The 16879-nt window shown below is 42.3% G+C and overlaps 2 protein-coding genes across 11 annotated transcripts in view; both read left to right on the top strand.

Moving 5' to 3' along the window:
• LOC124048543 (actin-binding LIM protein 1-like) overlaps window positions 1-4700 on the top strand; it is a 155707-nt gene extending 151007 nt beyond the window's left edge. For all 10 annotated transcript variants that reach the window (XM_046369430.1, XM_046369435.1, XM_046369426.1 and 7 more), the window contains 2 exons: window positions 3118-3198; window positions 3380-4700. In XM_046369430.1, coding sequence (XP_046225386.1) covers window positions 3118-3198; window positions 3380-3493 — 195 coding nt within the window. In that variant the 3' untranslated portion in view covers window positions 3494-4700. The remainder of the gene's footprint in view (window positions 1-3117; window positions 3199-3379) is intronic.
• A 3170-nt stretch (window positions 4701-7870) lies between these two features.
• LOC124047765 (probable E3 ubiquitin-protein ligase TRIML1) lies at window positions 7871-16604 on the top strand. Its single transcript, XM_046368075.1, has 5 exons — window positions 7871-7990; window positions 8275-8511; window positions 8614-8633; window positions 10445-10587; window positions 11668-16604. The coding sequence occupies exons 1-5, from the start codon at window positions 7898-7900 to the stop codon at window positions 12255-12257; spliced, it is 1083 nt and encodes a 360-aa protein (XP_046224031.1). The 5' UTR covers window positions 7871-7897; the 3' UTR covers window positions 12258-16604.
• Window positions 16605-16879: the final 275 nt, after the last annotated feature.

Raw genomic sequence — 16879 nt, 5'->3', positions numbered from 1 at the left:
TAACTACCTACAGTATGCAGCTGGTAGTCAGTCCCTTCATGGGTTCCTGTAACCAAAGGCAGCCCTCTAAAGTACTAAATCTCCCATGAGGCTAACTGAGTCACCTCTCGCTTAGCATGCCGGCTTCTCCATGCTCATTCGCACATGGCTTCAATACAGACTGTATGTAACATACAGTGGAAAATCCAATACCAAATGTGTCTTTGATAAAACTTAATGGAGGAGACACACCTTCATTGTTGGATTTTCATGACTGGTTTGACTACTATGAGTTGATCAGATAGAGGGCGGGGGGGGGGGGGGGAAGCACAAATCACTCCCCTGGTTGCTTATTAGAGCATTTCAATAAGATCTTGCAAAACTCTTCCTCTAAATTTCAATCGATCTCATCTAGGTGTGTTTGTGTACTGGGCCTAACATACGTTTGCTGTAAAGCCCACAGTATAGCTGCTTCCCATGACTCGATCTATGACTTGACAATTTCATTTTAACAAATTGTTTAACACATACTGTATCTATTTTGTAACTTAGCATTATTTTAGGGCCACAGTCCTTTGAAAATGTCGATCTGTAAGCCTAATCTTGTCTGGTCAGATTTTCCACCATATTCACATTTTAACTTATATACACCCCCCCCCTTGCCTTCAGAACAGTCTCAATTCGTCAGGGCATGGACTATACAAGGTGTCAAAAGCGTTCCACAGGGATGCTCGCTCATGTTGACTCCAATGCTTCCCACAGTTGTCTCAAATTGGCTGGATATCCTTTGGTGGTGGACCATTCTTGATACACACGGGAATTTGTTGAGCATGAAACCCAGCAGCGTTACAGTTCTTGACACAAACCGGTGCACCTGGCACCTACTATACCCCATTCAAAGACATTTAAATATATTGTCTTACCATTCACCCTCTGAATGGCACACATACACAATCCAATTCAATTGTCTCAATGCTTAAATACTTCTCTATCCTGTCTCATCCCCTTCATCTACACTGAAGGGGATTTAACAAGTGACCATCAATAATGGATCATAGCTTTCACCTGGATTCCCATGTTCAGTCTATATCATGGAAAGAACAGGTGTTCTGAATGTTTTGTACACTCATTGTAGATGTTTTGGTAATACATTACATTTACATTTACATTTAAGTCATTTAGCAGACGCTCTTATCCAGAGCGACTTTAATGAGCGCAGTAATGCACGTACCTACACAACGATACAGGCATCATGCACCTCCCCACCAACTGATACCCTTATAGTTGAGCTCCCAGGGTCTATAGCCCCATCAGCCCTCACTCACAGTCTCCTGTCACACTTGTTGTCCCTACCCAGTGTTCCCCTGTCTCAGTCAAAACTGTTCAGTTTTGAACATGCTATAACTGTAAAAATGCCCTGTCCAATCAAACTTGGATACCTGGTTTCCGTGGGATCTCAAATATGATAATGCGTTGTCTGCAGCGATGAATGTGTAGATTCATGTACTCAATCAAATAATTACAGCATAAGTATTCTTTATTTCCCCTTTTTGGATATACAGTGTATTCAGAAAATATTAAGACCCAATTACTTTTTCAAACTTTTGTTAAGTTACAGCCTTATTGTAAAATCAATCTATGGACAATACCTTGTAATAACGAATCAAAAACAGTTTTTTTGGCACAGATTACAGCCTTGGGTTTTCTTGGGAATGATGCTACAAGCTTGGCACACTTGTATTTGGGGACTTTCTCCCGTTCTTCTCTGCAGATCATCTCAAGCTCTGAGGTTGGATGGGGAGCGACACTGTACAGCTATTTTCAGGTCTCTCCAGAGATGTTCGATCGGGTTCAATTCCGGGCTCTGGCTGGGCCACTCAAGCACATTCAGAAGCCACTCCTACGTTGTCTTGGCTGTGTGCTTAGGGTCGTTGTCCTGTTAGAAGATGAATCTTCGTCCCAGTCTGAGGTCCTGAGCGCTCTGGAGCAGATTTTCATCAAGGATCTCTCTGTACTTTACTCCATTTCTTTGCCTCGATCCTGACTAGTCTCCAAGTCCCTGCCGCTGAAAAACATCCCCACAGCATGATACTGCCACCACCATTCTTCACCGTAGGGATGGTGACAGGTTTCCTCCAGACGTGACGCTTTATATTCAGGCCAAAGAATTCAATCTTGGTTTCATCAGACCAGAGAATCTTGTTTCTCATGGTCAGAGTCCTTTAGGTGCCTTTTGGCAGGCTTCAAGCAGGCTGTCATGTGCCATTTACTGAGGAGTGGCTTTTGTCTGGCCACTCTACCACAAAGGCCTGATTGGTGGAGTGCTGCAGAGATGGTTGTCCTTCTGGAAGGCTCTCCCATTTTCAGAGAGGAACTCTTGAGCTCTGTCAGAGAGACCATAGGGTTCTTGGTCGCCTCCCTGACCAAAGCCCTTCTCTCCCAATTGCTCAGTTTGCAGGGTGCCCAGCTCTCGGAAAGGTCTTGGTGGTTCCAAACTTCTTCCATTTAAAAATGATGGATGCCACTGTGTTCTTGGGGACCTTCAATGCCCCATAAATGTTTTGGTACCCTTCCCCAGATCTGTGCCTCGACACAATCCTGTCTCTGAGCTCTACGGTCAATTCCTTCGACCTCATAGCTTTGTTTTTGCTCTGACATGCACTGTCAACTGTGGGACCTTATATAGACAGGTGTGTGCCTTTCCAAATCATGTCCAATCAATTGAATTTACCACAGGTGGACTCCAAGTTGTAGAAACAAGGATGATCAATGAGCTGAATTTTGAGTCTCATAGCAAAGGGTCTGAATACTTATGTAAATAAGGTATTTATGTTTTATTTTTATTAAATGTGCAAGCATTTAAAAAAAACATTGATTTATGGGGTATTTTGTGTGTAGATTGATGTGGAATTGTTTTTATTTAATCCATTTTAGAATAAGGCTGTAACAAAATGTAGAAAAAGTCAAAGGGTCAGAATACTTTCCGAATGCACTGTATCTTAAAACCTAGTATCCAGGTTTGATTGAATTGGGTCCTCAGTCCGTTTTGATGGCCCAAGGGTCCATCTTTCAACAATCTCCTTTTGAAGCTTAATTCAGTATTGACATCCTTTGCTGATGAGTGTCTCCCTTTTGAAGGTTGTACCATATGAAATGCTCATGATAACCAGTAGAGGGCGAGCTAAACTGCCCAGGGAGGTGGACAGAACAAGACTGGAGGTATCATTTGATTTCTGCATGTGTGTGCATGAATGCTACACAAATACTTAGCAAGGAAAGTACAGAATCCATAGATCCATATAGCTTCTTGAGTTTTTAAATGACCATATAGGAGCGGAAATGTTAACCACAACATCCCCCCTTCCTCTCCTTCTTTTCTCAACCTCTCTTCTCACTCTAGCGCCACTTAGCCCCAGAAACGTTCTTTGACATCTTTGGGATGGAGATCCAGGAGTTTGACAGGCTTCCACTGTGGAAACGCAACAACATGAAAAAGAAGGCCAATCTCTTCTAGCAGTCAGAGCAGAATGCACTCATCCCATCCTTTCAGATAGCACTACTTTAACACTGTAATATAGATGTAAGGTTTGTTTCGATTTTTGTCAACCTTTTTTTCTGACATGTTCAAGAAGGCAATGGACTCTTCTTTATTTTTTCACGATGCCTCCTCTGCAGACTGAATACATGATATGATTACTAATAGATACATTTGAAAGGCTACAAGGAAAGAAAATAAAACAATTTCTTCCATGTTCAAAAATTAGAAAGAATTATGAATTAAGTCATGTTCTTTTTGATTGCTGCGCTTGTTTTCATTTCTGGCTTTGCTTTGAATGGAACTGCTTTCCTTGACCTGCTTGTTTCCTCATATTTGTTGCTGTTGATTCCTGTGGAACTTTGTTAGTAGAATTTCATGGCACCATATGATATATGCTGTTCACATGCAAAAATTGAATGTCTGTCAGCTTCACATGTCAATGGTCAGTTTGCCCTCATTTGGGCAATCAAGTCAAATCAAATGGCTGTCTTCATCATGGGAAATATTGGGTCTTGCCATTTCTTTATGGCCCTAATACATACCAGCTAGCCTAAGCTCCTCCTATGTTACTCTCACTGGCATCAGAGTCTGGAAAAGCTGCTATTCAAAACAATATAATGTGGTTTACGTATAGATCCGGGTCATATTCTTTAGGGCATGAAACGGAAAACATTTTAAACTGCTTTTCAACAAAAAATGGAAATGAGCCTTCGTTATTGGACGAGTCCAAGTAGTCCCTCCCTGTTTCAGTCTGTTTTCTTTGGTTTGATGCCAAATGAGATCGACTCAGTTTCGCCTCTCAGGCTCCCATTGGAGTAGCAATTCCTATTTTACTAACAAACACATTAAATGTAAAAGATAAAAATGAAATACTATTTGAAATGACTGTTTTATAAAGGAAACCCACACTGCCATTTGTTGTACTAAAATATAAGCAAAAAATAAAGCTTTAAATCACTGTGTATGTTAATCCTCGGCTACTCCAAAGGTATCGCCTGTATTAGTTTACCTGTTCTCCTCTCAGCTATTAAACTATAATAAACACTGTGGTTCATATATGTTGTTCAAGGAACTACAGTGTGTAATGTAATATGAGGACTCTCCTGTCAAGTTTTATGGAACAAATCAGACAGTGTGTTCCGTTGACTTCCTGGACTTCAGCCAATAAAGAGGCAGACACCCATGTAACTGTCTCTTTCTCTCTCAAACACACACATACTGATACACAAACACCAAGGTTTATAGTAGGCCTATAGTTTTAAAGTATGGTATGAATGGAGGAAATACAGTATTGCTAAATATCTATGTATCAAATTGGATAATAACTTCTGTAAGCTTATTGTTAGAATTAACTGAATTCCAACTGGTTATCAGGACAGACATGAATGCCATTCTGGATATGCGGGACGAATCTAATAAGACCAACTACAATCCAAAGGCAACCAAGGCTCTCCAACATATGCTCTCTGATTACAACCCTTGATGCCTGGCGAGCTCATATCCCTGAAGCAAAAGAGCACACTTTCTATTCAAATAGGCACAAAACATTCTCCCGAATCGATTATGTACTAGAATGTGCTCTATTTTCTTTAATCAATAAAATAGAAATTCGACATATGAGTCTATCTGATCATCATGCTTCTGACAGATACAAATGTCATAATTTCCTAAAATAACCACAAGATGGCACTTTAACGCTTCCTTAGTACAAAATCCTACGTTTTGTACAATTTGAATTTATAATGATTAACAAAAATTAAATCTGATCCTCTGATTTTTATGGGACACCATTAAAGGTTAAAAAACAAAACAATGCAACTGCATTTGCATCTGGGTGGAATAAATCATAAAGAAGATATCAGAATTGGAAAAGTTGTCAACAAAAACTTTTTTCAGACGAGGTAACAACTACTCTCTTCAAAGTCAGAAGATAACTAAAATATATAACTAAATCTATTGACAAGACAGAGAGGAGAATTTGCCATCCTTTGGGCTAGACTTAACCATTACTTCCATGGTAATCGACCCAGTCGTCTATTGGCTAACAAGTTTTTAATTAATGATCAATTAGTGAAAATTGCAACTGTTGAATCCAAATTAATCAACCAAAAATTATCCAGTTTCTATAAAGAATTGTACACCTCTGATTGTAAATCAAACACCAAGCCAGATCAAGTCCTTTTTAAAAGATATCTCCTCTTCTCGCAACTGAGGAAGCCGGCTTGCTGGGAGCCTAAATCTCTCTACATGAACTCAAAAGGTCATTGGATAACATGAATAAAGGTAAATCACCTGGTTCCTCCTGAGGTCTATTTAAAAATGTGGAACAAATTACATCATACTTGTAATGATTAACACAGCCGTTCACAAAGGTTCATTTTGGAAGGGATGTAAATGCAGGACTAATTTTGCCATTTAAAAAAAAGGTAAAAAACCATTCAGTGCTCTCATTATCGCCCTCTTTCTTTGATAAACACAGATATTAAACTATTTCCTAATACATATTGTACATGCTTCATCAGAAACCAAAGCTCCTTGGGCACTTCTATCTTTCGATGCAGAAAAAGCTTTTGATAGACTCGAATTGTCATATCTTTGGCTGGATTTGTGACATGGTACATGGCTCTGTTTTCATTAATATGATTAAAATACTACAGTATATGCCAATCCCTCAGCCATAGTAATAACAGGCAATACCGTCTCTGTTCTGTTCTGTTCAGAATAACTAGAAGTAACAGGCAAGGTGATCTCACCTCATCAAAACTATGAAATACCACATAGGGAATCGTGTAGTAACCAAAAAAGTGTTAAACCAATCAAAATATATTTAATATTTGAGATTCTTCAAAGTAACCACCCTTTGCCTTGATGACAGCTATGCACACTCTTGGCATTCTCTCAACCAGCTTCATGCAGTAGTCATCTGGAATGCATTTCAATTAATTAACAGGTGTGCCTTGTTAAAAGCTAATTTGTGGAATTTCTTTCCTATTTAATGCGTTTGAGCCAGTTGTGTTGTGACAAGGTAGGGGTGGTATACCGAAGATACCCCTATTTGGTAAAAGATTAAATCCATATTATGGCAAGAACAGCTCAAATAAGCAAAGAAAACGACAGTCCATCATTACATTGGGACATGATGGTCAGTCAATCCTGAAAATTTCAAGAACTTTGAAAGTGCAGTCACAAAAACCATCAAGTGCTATGATGAAACTGGCTCTCATGAGGACTGCCACGGGAAGGAAGACCCAGAGTTACCTCTGCTGCAGAGGATAAGTTCATTTGAGTTACCTGCACCTCAGATTGCAGCCCAAATAAATGCATCTCAACATCAACTGTTCAGAGGAGACTGCGTGAATCAGGCCTTCATGATCGAATTGCTGAAAAATAAACACTACAAAAGGACACCAATAAGAGACGTGCTTGGGCCAAGAAACACGAGCAATGGACATTCGACAGGTGTAAATCTGTCCTTTAGTCTTAACCAGCATGGCTACCACAGCATTCTGCAGTGATATGCCATCCCATCTGATTTGCGCTTAGTGTGACTATCATTTGTTTTTCAACAGGAGAATGACCCAAAACACACCTCCAGACTGTGTAAGGGCTATATGACCAAGAGTGCTGCATCAGATGACCTGTCCTCCACAATCACCCAACCCAATTTTTTATTTTACCTTTATTTCACTAGGCAAGTCAGTTAAGAACAATTTCTAATTTTTAATGACAGCCTAGGAACAGGGGCAGAACAAGAGCTTGAGCTGAGCTGTCAGCTCAGGGATTTGATCTTGCAACCTTTTGGTTACTAGGCCAACACTCTAACCACTAGGCTACCTGCCGCCCACATTGAGATGGTTTGGTTATGAGTTGAACCTCTGAGTGAAGGAAAAGCAGCCAACACGTGCTCAGCATATGTGGGAACTCCTTCAAGACTGTTGGAAAAGCATTCCAGGGAAAGCTGGTTGGGAGAATGCCAAGGCTGTGCAAAGCTGTAATCCAGGCAAAGGGTGGCCAATTTGAAGAATCTGAAATATAAAATATGTTTTGATTTTTGGTTACTACATAATTCCATGTTTTATTTCATAGTTTTTATTCTACATGTAAAAAATAAAGAAAAACCCTTGAATGAATGAGTAGGTGTGTCCCAACTTTTGACTTTTGTGAAACTAGAAGCGTGGTATTGTTAAAGAGTGCCAGGTAGTCTATATTGATTTAAGACTCATTGACACAGGACTAGAAGTCTTTGGTTTATTACAACTTCCCTTTGCAATTTTGTCAGCTTTTCTTCATTGGTATAACTGATCATCTCACTTAGAGTAAGGCCTTGAAGATGAAGACTCAGGATCAGGTCTGTGCTACTTTTTTTTCACTCCTCAGGAGATGCAGTTGAAGCACCAGGAATGTCTGAAGAGGCAAAGAGAGGCTGTGAAGCTCCGAATGAAGAAACTAAGTGCAAAGCAAACGGAAATCATTGTAAGTAAACAGCACAGGGCTTCATCTGTGTGAACAGAGGTCACAAGCATCACAATAACATGTCAGACATATTGAATGTACACATGAGTGTTCCAGTCAAATTGAAGTGGTCTGAGGGGCTTTGGCCCTTCTAGTAATTATATTTCTATGGTCACATCTGACATTTATATTTATATGGCATCTATTTGTGGTGAAAAACATGCACAACATGGTAGCATATAAACTCTAAGATGTGAAATGTTGCAATGACTTTCACATTGACTGGTTCTGTGTCCCACAACCAGAAAAAGTCCGCAGTGATGAAGGAGAGTATAAAGAAGAAGTATGAGGACATCCAGAGGGTTCTGAATGAGGACCTCAGGATAACTCTGACCCAGCTGGAGATGGAGGAGAGAGCTGCAGTCACAGCCCTGGAGGACCTGATGGAAAATAATTGTATCATCATCCAGGAGATAGAGCAGGATCTGGCCAAGCTCACCACTGAGCTAGCCCAGAAGGACATTATTCTGCCTGATACAATGGTGATTTGGCTCTTCAGTTCTATTCAACATATACTAATTTAATGGATATTGATGCTGTTATATTCACTATCACTGTCTTTATTTCCTCCACATCGACTCTAGGACACAGAGATAGAAGGCAGGTATGTAATTTGATCCAAATACATTTGTTGTTTCTAATACCGCATGCACATATATTTTATATAAATAATTTGATTGACAAAGATGTTTACAATCATCATTATTGATCATAAACTGTCAATAGCTATGTTTCCATTAACTTGACCGGCGATTTTCTGTCGACACGTAGAAAGTTTGCATAGAAAATGGATGCGTGTCCAGCTGTGTCAATAAAAACAGTTGGATGTAGTGAAGTTACACCAACAACCAAAACACTTTTCTGCAAAAGCCTGTCAAGTAAAAATGTAGTGGTTGAAATATTTCCATTACCAATTTAGGCAAATTGCGCATTAATAAATTGGCGACAGCCTGTATGCCCTCCCACCTATCTGTTTCATGTCTCAAGTAGCCTGCGAAAGCCAGCATGGACAGAATGCAAATTAATAATTGACAAATATACCTTCAAGAATTTCAGGAATTTTCAAAGTCAGGACAATCTTTTTCTTGCAAAGAAACATTATTTATATACTTGAATTTTTTGGGATTTTGCAAGCAGTTGTCACGTTCTGACGCTAGTATTTGTGTTAATTGATTGTTTTAGTTGGTCAGGACATGAGTTGGGTGGGCATTCTATGTTTTGTGTGTCTAGGTTGTTTTTCTGTGTTCGGCCTAGTATGGTTCTCAATCAGAGGCAGGTGTCGTTAGTTGTCTCTGATTGAGAATCATACTTAGGTAGCCTGGGTTTCACTGTTGTTGTGTGGGTGATTGTTTCCGTGTCTGTGTTTTACACCACACGAGTTTATTGTTTTTGCATGGAGTGTTCAGTTTATGTGTTTAAATACCATGGACACTTACCACGCCGCATATTGGGCCTCCGATCCTTCTCGCCTCTCCTTTTCAGACGAAGAGGAGGAAAGCCATTACAGCAGTAGACATTTAGTAAATGTGAAGTGGCGCTTTATAATTACGTATACCTTCAAAATGATTCATTCGGCAATCATCAGTTATTCAAAAAACACTGTTTCCATCATCATTTGTCGCAATAAAGTTCTACTAAAGAAAAAATCCACCCCTGTTGAACAGATACAAATGTTATCAATCTTTAGAACATTTATCCTATATCTGCCGTTTCCATTACACATGTCTTTTTGGGTCAATGGAAACCTGCCTACTGTTCATGTGAGAGCCACTGCAGTAAAGTCAACCTGGTCTCAGAGCATTTCATATTATTCTGTATGTATATCCGGAACATTCAATTTAGTATGATATGTTTCGAATGGCGTGGTATGTATTAATTTGTGGATGTCCATTACCTATTTCATATGACATGTTACGAATTACAATTGTGTTATATATTACAAATTTGCTAAATGTATGATATGTTACGAATTCTAGCTAGGTGGCTAACGTTAGCTAGCTAGTTAAATTTAGCTAGGCCAGGGGTTAGGGTTAAGTTTAGGAGTTACGTGAAAGGGTTAAGGTTAGTGGAAGGGTTATCTAAAAGGGTTAAGTTTAGGGTTAGGAGATGGGTTAGCTAACATGCAAAGTAGCTAAAAAGTAGTAAGTAGTTGACAAGTTGCTAATTAGTTAAAATGCTAAAACTGTCTGTGATGAGATTTCAAACTCTCAACCTTTCAGTTGCTAGATGTTTGCATTATACGCCAACCCATCCACCCTACTTTTGTTTTTGCCTTAAGTAAACATCTGTCTTATTTAACCATATCAAACGTAACATATCATACTCATTTGATTGTTTTGAGTTACATTTCCTATGTTACATTTAGTCTTTGAGACCAGGCTTTAAATGTTGGTAATTGTCCTCTCTCTCACCCAGAGTGATGGATCTGCTGAGCAGGACAGACCCAAGCAAAGTGAACCTGGACGAGCCTAAAGCTGACCAAATTCTCACCCTCACCAACAATATGCTGCTACTCATCCACTCCCAGACCCCCATTACCAAGAGACTCATCAAGAGCTGTGAGTACCCTTAGTATTCCATGACATCTTTTCAATTTTATGATTTAAATCTCAAGATGCTATGATGTCACTAGGCAGGTTTCCATTGACACAGGTTTTTTCAACAAAAGCAATGTCGCAAAACAAATCTTTGCAACATGTGTAATGTAAACGGCAGATATAGGAGACATTTTCTAAAGATACAACATTTGTATCCATTCGACAGGGGGGATTTTTTATTTTCTTAAGTTTCTTTATTGTGACAAATAATGATTGAAACAGTTTTTTCAAATAAATGATGATTGCCAAATCATTTTTAAGGTATTCGGAATACATGATGCCATCATGTAATTATAAAGATCCACTCCACATTTCATTCTAAATGTATACTGCTGTAAACTATTTAAAAAAATATATGTTTTTTTGCAGGACAAAGACTGTCCTGACTTTCAATAATATCTTAATTACTTCTTCTTGCTTCTCTTGTTGGCTAGATGCAAGTTTCATGATCCAATTATTTCAGATCTACAGGAGTGAAAGTTTCACCATGGCACGGTCCGTGACGATACGTTGGCACATGAATTATTGGAATATGTCAAATGTGGCTTCCGTGGGGGGCGGGGGGGGGGGGGGTGACATCATTACATCCAGCTGTTTTTATTGACACAAGATAGTACAATGGAAACGCACCGTAGCAGGCAATTGTTGCATCTATTTTCAATGCAATCTTTCTTTCTAAAAAAAAGTTACTGGACAGGTTAATGGAAACATGGCTAAGTACAACTGGAAGTGGAGAGATAGGCAGGATCTTTTTGTACCATGGATCCTCTACACCTAGTGGTCTATCAGAATACTGTAGAAATTCTAAAACAATTCAAAAAGTGTATTTCATTATGGATACATTTCTTACATCTATAATTTATAAGTGAATGTAAGCCGTTATAGCATACAGCATGTTTTTGTACTTAAAAACATGCTGCATGTTATTAAAACTGGTTATGTCTTGAAAGTGGTTATGCCTTGAAACATCCAGCCAATTATAATAGAGTATTGTATTAAATATAGTATTTTCACATGGGAAAATTACACCTCTGTCAACAGATTCTACAGAGGTGTCCCTGGACCCAGAGACAGCGCACCCCAAGCTGGTCATCTCCCTGCACGGTGACAGTGTCACCTACACAGACACCTGGCAGGAACTACCAGAGCTCCCAGGACGCTTTGACACCACCCTCAACGTGATCAGCCTGCAGGGCTTCAGCTCCGGGCGTCACTACTGGGAGATAGATGTGGCTGGGAAGACTTACTGGGAGCTGGGCCTCACCTACCCCACCATCTCCCGCAAGGGCCGGGCTGAGGACTGCTGGCTGGGTCGCGGCTCTGACTCCTGGGCCATGGAATTCTTTGACGGGGAGTACACAGCCTGGCACGGTGGGGTGCCCCACCAGCTGCCTGTCACGAAACACTTAAGCCGTATTGGGGTCCTGTGTAGTTTCCCAGCGGGCCTAGTGTCTTTCCTGGGGGCGGACAGCATGACTCCTCTGTTCTCGTTTTGTGTGGGGGCGTTCAAGGACTGTCTCCACCTGGCATTGTGCCCAGGTCACGACCACAACGGTACGAACGCCAAACCAATTTTGATCTGTAACGCACCTCCAACTCCTAGTTCTATCCAGAATGCCCAAGAATGCTGACTCTGCTCCTTATGATACTCAAAGGGGATGATTCCCTTTTTAAGCGATTTTCTCTCCACACGTATTCTGACCTTGAACATAGGCATTAGAATAGCACACTACTCACCTGCTTTTCTTTTTGGGTGGATATCTAATATCTAATGAAGGTGTGGCAGAGGTGTCTATAGATATGCCATATTCTCACATCGACTTAATGTCCTAATAATTCATCCACCTTTACGCAAGAGGAAAAAGTATCTACTTAATATTTTCCGATAGAAATAACATCATTCTCCATGCAGTGTAATTTACAATTTCATGAGAGCTATTGAAAAGATCTAGGTAAATTAGTAATCCATTTGGATAAGGGGATTGTAAATATTAATGATACTTGTTTTAGATATATTTTATCTTATAATCACTGGAGACAATTGTGAAACCAGTCATATGGCAACAAAATTAAGCATATCGATATATCAACTTTGTCACATTAAAGAGTATGAAATGCATTATGCAACATTTTAATTGTACAGCCTTTTAACTTGCAGGGATGGGCCCTCTTGAATATCTTAATTATAGGCTACCCCAACTTTCTCTGTTTCCTATTTCTATTGTGTTAAATATTAGCCACTATCAGTATTGACAGTCAGTAGGCTTAATAACAACACATCTGCCATTCTGCCCTTCAGAAAGGCAGTTGACCCCCAACAACAATTGCTCCCCGGGTGCCGATGATGTCGTTTAAGGCATCCCACGCACCTCTTGGGTTAAATGTGGAAGACACATTTCGGTTGAATGCATTCAGTTGTGCAACTGACTAGGTATCCCCTTTCCCTTGAATAACTGAATGTGGCACTTTTCAGAATGAATCAAACCAATGTCTTTTGTCTTTTGTGATTCACAAATGTGACCGATAGACTCAAATCGGGCTTATGTAGCAACATTTGAAATTGCGATTTTTACATTGGATTAAAGTAGAGACAAAATTGTATATAATACACTACTTTTGAGGAACAATGGGAAAGTAATTTTGCATTGAAAGTTGATAAACTTGTAAACTCACTTTTGAGAAAATGTCCTTTGAATGTTTTGGAACTACTACTGGAGACCCCTTCTTTGTCAACACCCCTTCGGCATCATTCACAACCTCTTAAGGTTTAGCCACACCCATCTCTTAAGGGTTGATCCAAGCTTGGTGTACTATCAACAGCAATCAAACACCCAAGCTAACTTGCTAGTTACTTCCAGACACAAATGAGAGAACAGCTCACTCAAAATTACTCGCCCTAGCAGAGCTGGTTAGGCTGTTATGTTATCCAGAGCTTTGGTGACTGCAACTGTGCTGTCAGATTGTCCATTCTTCAGAGCGTTTCGCTCTCGGAGCATTCAGAGCGCACAGTGGACGCTATGACCGATGAGTAGGATTGATCAGAATGTTCTGACCTCACAGTAGTGAAGCACCCAAACTAACTGGCTAACATTGGCTGGCTTGCTATCTACTTCCAGACACATAATGAGAGAACACCCCACTCTGACCACTTATTTTGTGGTCCCAAAAAGAGACAGAGGATTTTGACCGATTCTGAACCTCAATGGGTACTTGAAGGTACTGAGGTTCCACATACTGTCCCCAGCCATGTGTTGCAGGCCGTGTCCAGGGACCTGTGGTTTGTGAGGCTGTACCTGAGGGTTGCATACTTCCATGTACCTGTTCACCCAGCTCAGTGGCAGTACCTCCGATTCGCTTTCGAAGGGACGGTTCTTGGCACCCCTCTCCTTTGCACCCCGCACTTTCAATAAGTGTTGATTCTCAATTACCTGGACGAATGACTGATTTGTGCCCTGACCAGGATACAGTTCCTATCAGACAGAGACATGCTCCTGACCCACATCGGCGGGCTGGGTATTACTGTAACCGACAAGAACAGTTGTCTGATGCCCACCCAGAGGGTGGCCTTCATTGGCATGGAGCTGGACTCAGTCCTCATGAGAGCATGCCTGTCCACCAGAAGGGTTCAGGCAATCTCACCTTGCCTCGATCACTTTTGACAGGGGCGGCCTCATTGTTGATTCCCCTGAGCCTGCTCCATCTCCAGCCTCTTCAACAGTGGTTCAACTCCCACCGGCTGCACCCGAAGTGCCACTGTCACCGCCAGCTGTGGATGACCACACAGTGCCTCTTGGTATTGTTGAGGTGGCGCTGTGACCCCTTTCTCTCAGGTGGGGTGGAGATGCTGAGGATGTGCTGCCGGGAGCTGGTCAGCACAGACGCCACCCAGAATGGCTAGAGGTGTGTGACCAAGGGCAGGTCCGTCAGCGGATGTTGGCTACCCCCTTGGAGCGGCAGGCACATCAATACACGAGTGCTCCGAGCTGTATTGCTGGCCCTGCAGTCTTTCCTTCCACATCTGAAGGGAAGACATGTCCTGGTGAGAACGGACAACACCATAGTATTGGCTTACATCAACCATCAGGGTGGACTTAAGTCCCACCGCCTACATCTTATGGCATGTGAGCTCCTTCTCTGGGCTCAGGGATGTCTAGCGTCTCTACGCGCAGCGCATGTACCTGGCATCCTGAATGTGGCAGCGGATATGCTGCCAAGGGAGGTTCCGCCACCTTGGGACTGGAGCCGACATCCCCAGGTGATGCAGCAAGTTCAGGAGGGCGCAGGTGGACCTGTTTGCCTCCCTGGACAATGTGCACTTCCCCCTGAGGTACTCCATGTCGGAGCCACCTGGGCCTCTGGGCTTGGATGCTCTGGCTCACGATTGGCGCGGGCTGGAGGTTTACGCATTCCCCCCTTTTTCCCCTGTTCTGTGCTGGACAGGACCAGCATGGCAGAGCATCGTCTGCTTCTGGTGGCCCCATACTGGCCCAGACAAGCCTGGTTCAGCCTTCTCCTGTCCCTGTTGTCTGGGACACCTTGGCTATTTCCCCTGAGACCGGACCTGCTGTCTCAGTCGGTGGGCTTGGCCACTGAACGGTGCCAATGGTCCATGTCAGGACTACAGGAGGGTGTAATGAACTCCATTCAGAGAGCAAGGGCACCGGATACAACCGTGGCATACCAGTTGAGCTGGTGATTGTTCTGCTCTTGGTGCACTGGTATTGAGGTGGTGCCTGAGTCATGCGGGGTACAGTATGTCCTCCAATACCTGCAGTCTCACTTGGATGAAGGCTTAGCAGCCTCTACACTGAGGGTATTTGGCTGCTATATCTGCTTGCCATGTGGGGTGGATGGACATGCCAGTGGGGCGCCATCCCTTGGTCTCCAGGTTTATGAAGGGGGTTCGTCGCCTGCGACCAGCTAGAACCTGGTCAATGGCGAGCTAGGATTTGAATGTGGCCTTTTCAGCTTTGGCAAAGCTGCCTTTCGAAACGTTGTAGTCTCCCTCCGTGAAACACCTCTTTATGAAGGTGGCTTTCTTGGTAGCGATTACTTCCATGAAGATGGGGGTGAGCACCATGAGTGCTAATGGATGAACCCCAGTGGGAGGAGTATATCTCTCTCTTACAAAGGTTCTGTAAAGGTTCTCTCCAGTTCAGCCCTGATACATGGCCGCCAGCAGAGATTAACATTGTTCCAGTACCACAGTGCACAGCAGAAGCACGAGCAAAACACAGTTGACATGAAGGGACAGGTGGAGAGAACCAGGAAACTAATGACAACCGCAGTAAAGGGGAAAATACCGCTACCAAGGAACTGTGTTTGAAAACGGAACATTTAAAAGAAATAGCAAAACCTTATGATGACGAACGAGCACAAACTCTTCAACAAAATCATCTTCTGCAGGAACACAATCCTCAAACTAGATAAATCTGTTGAGTTATCTATGAACAGGGGCGCGCAATGCATGCAGTTTTGATAAACAACATTCAAACAATAATGTTCTAGTCCAAATGCTGCAGACCAAAGACGATCAGCTTATGAACACCATAACCAAGTTGGATGACTAAACCGCGGAACTCATTGAAGTCTAAACAAATGAACGATGAGAGAACCCAGGTGAACAAAATGATCTCTAAGCAAGCGGAGGACATCTGATCATTGAATCTCTTGCTCCGCACTCAAGACCTCTACCTGCAAACCATGACAGATAAGTATGAGACCGAAAGGAGCAACTGCGACACTCACATGTCTAAAATAAGTACTCTAAGCACCCAAGTGGACCCTGCGATGTAGCAGAATACCACCCTTAGGTACCATCTGGAGGGATTCCAGAACAGTCACGCGCTACAGCATGACTACCCTACCCAATCAAGCTCGCAACCAGGTGGCGAATCGCATCTCTGCATGTCTGGCAGACATATCAGTGTGGATGACGGATCACCACCTCAAGCTGAACCTCGGCAAGACGGAGCTGCTCTTCCTCCCGGGGAAGGACTGCCCGTTCCATGATCTCGCCATCACGGTTGACAACTCCATTGTGTCCTCCTCCCAGAGCGCCAAAAACCTTGGCGTGATCCTGGACAACACCCTGTCGTTCTCAACCAACATCAAGGCGGTGGCCCGTTCCTGTAGGTTCATGCTCTACAACATCCGCAGAGTACGACCCTGCCTCACACAGGAAGCGGCGCAGGTCCTAATCCAGGCACTTGTCATCTCCCGTCTGGATTACTGCAACTCGCTGTTGGCTGGG

The sequence above is a fragment of the Oncorhynchus gorbuscha genome, linkage group LG11 (assembly GCF_021184085.1).
Source record: "Oncorhynchus gorbuscha isolate QuinsamMale2020 ecotype Even-year linkage group LG11, OgorEven_v1.0, whole genome shotgun sequence".
Classification (NCBI taxonomy): Eukaryota; Metazoa; Chordata; class Actinopteri; order Salmoniformes; family Salmonidae; genus Oncorhynchus; species Oncorhynchus gorbuscha.
The sequence above is the reverse complement of the archived record's forward strand: the minus strand, read 5'-3'. Positions and strand labels throughout refer to the sequence as shown.

Coding starts and splice junctions, on each gene's coding strand:
- LOC124047765 (XM_046368075.1), top strand. CDS start 7,898: ATGCAGTTGAAGCACCAGGAATGTCTGAAGAGGCAAAGAGAGGCTGTG. Junction 8,512..8,613: donor TTATTCTGCCTGATACAATG/GTGATTTGGCTC, acceptor CATCGACTCTAG/GACACAGAGATAGAAGGCAG. Junction 8,634..10,444: donor GACACAGAGATAGAAGGCAG/GTATGTAATTTG, acceptor TCTCTCACCCAG/AGTGATGGATCTGCTGAGCA.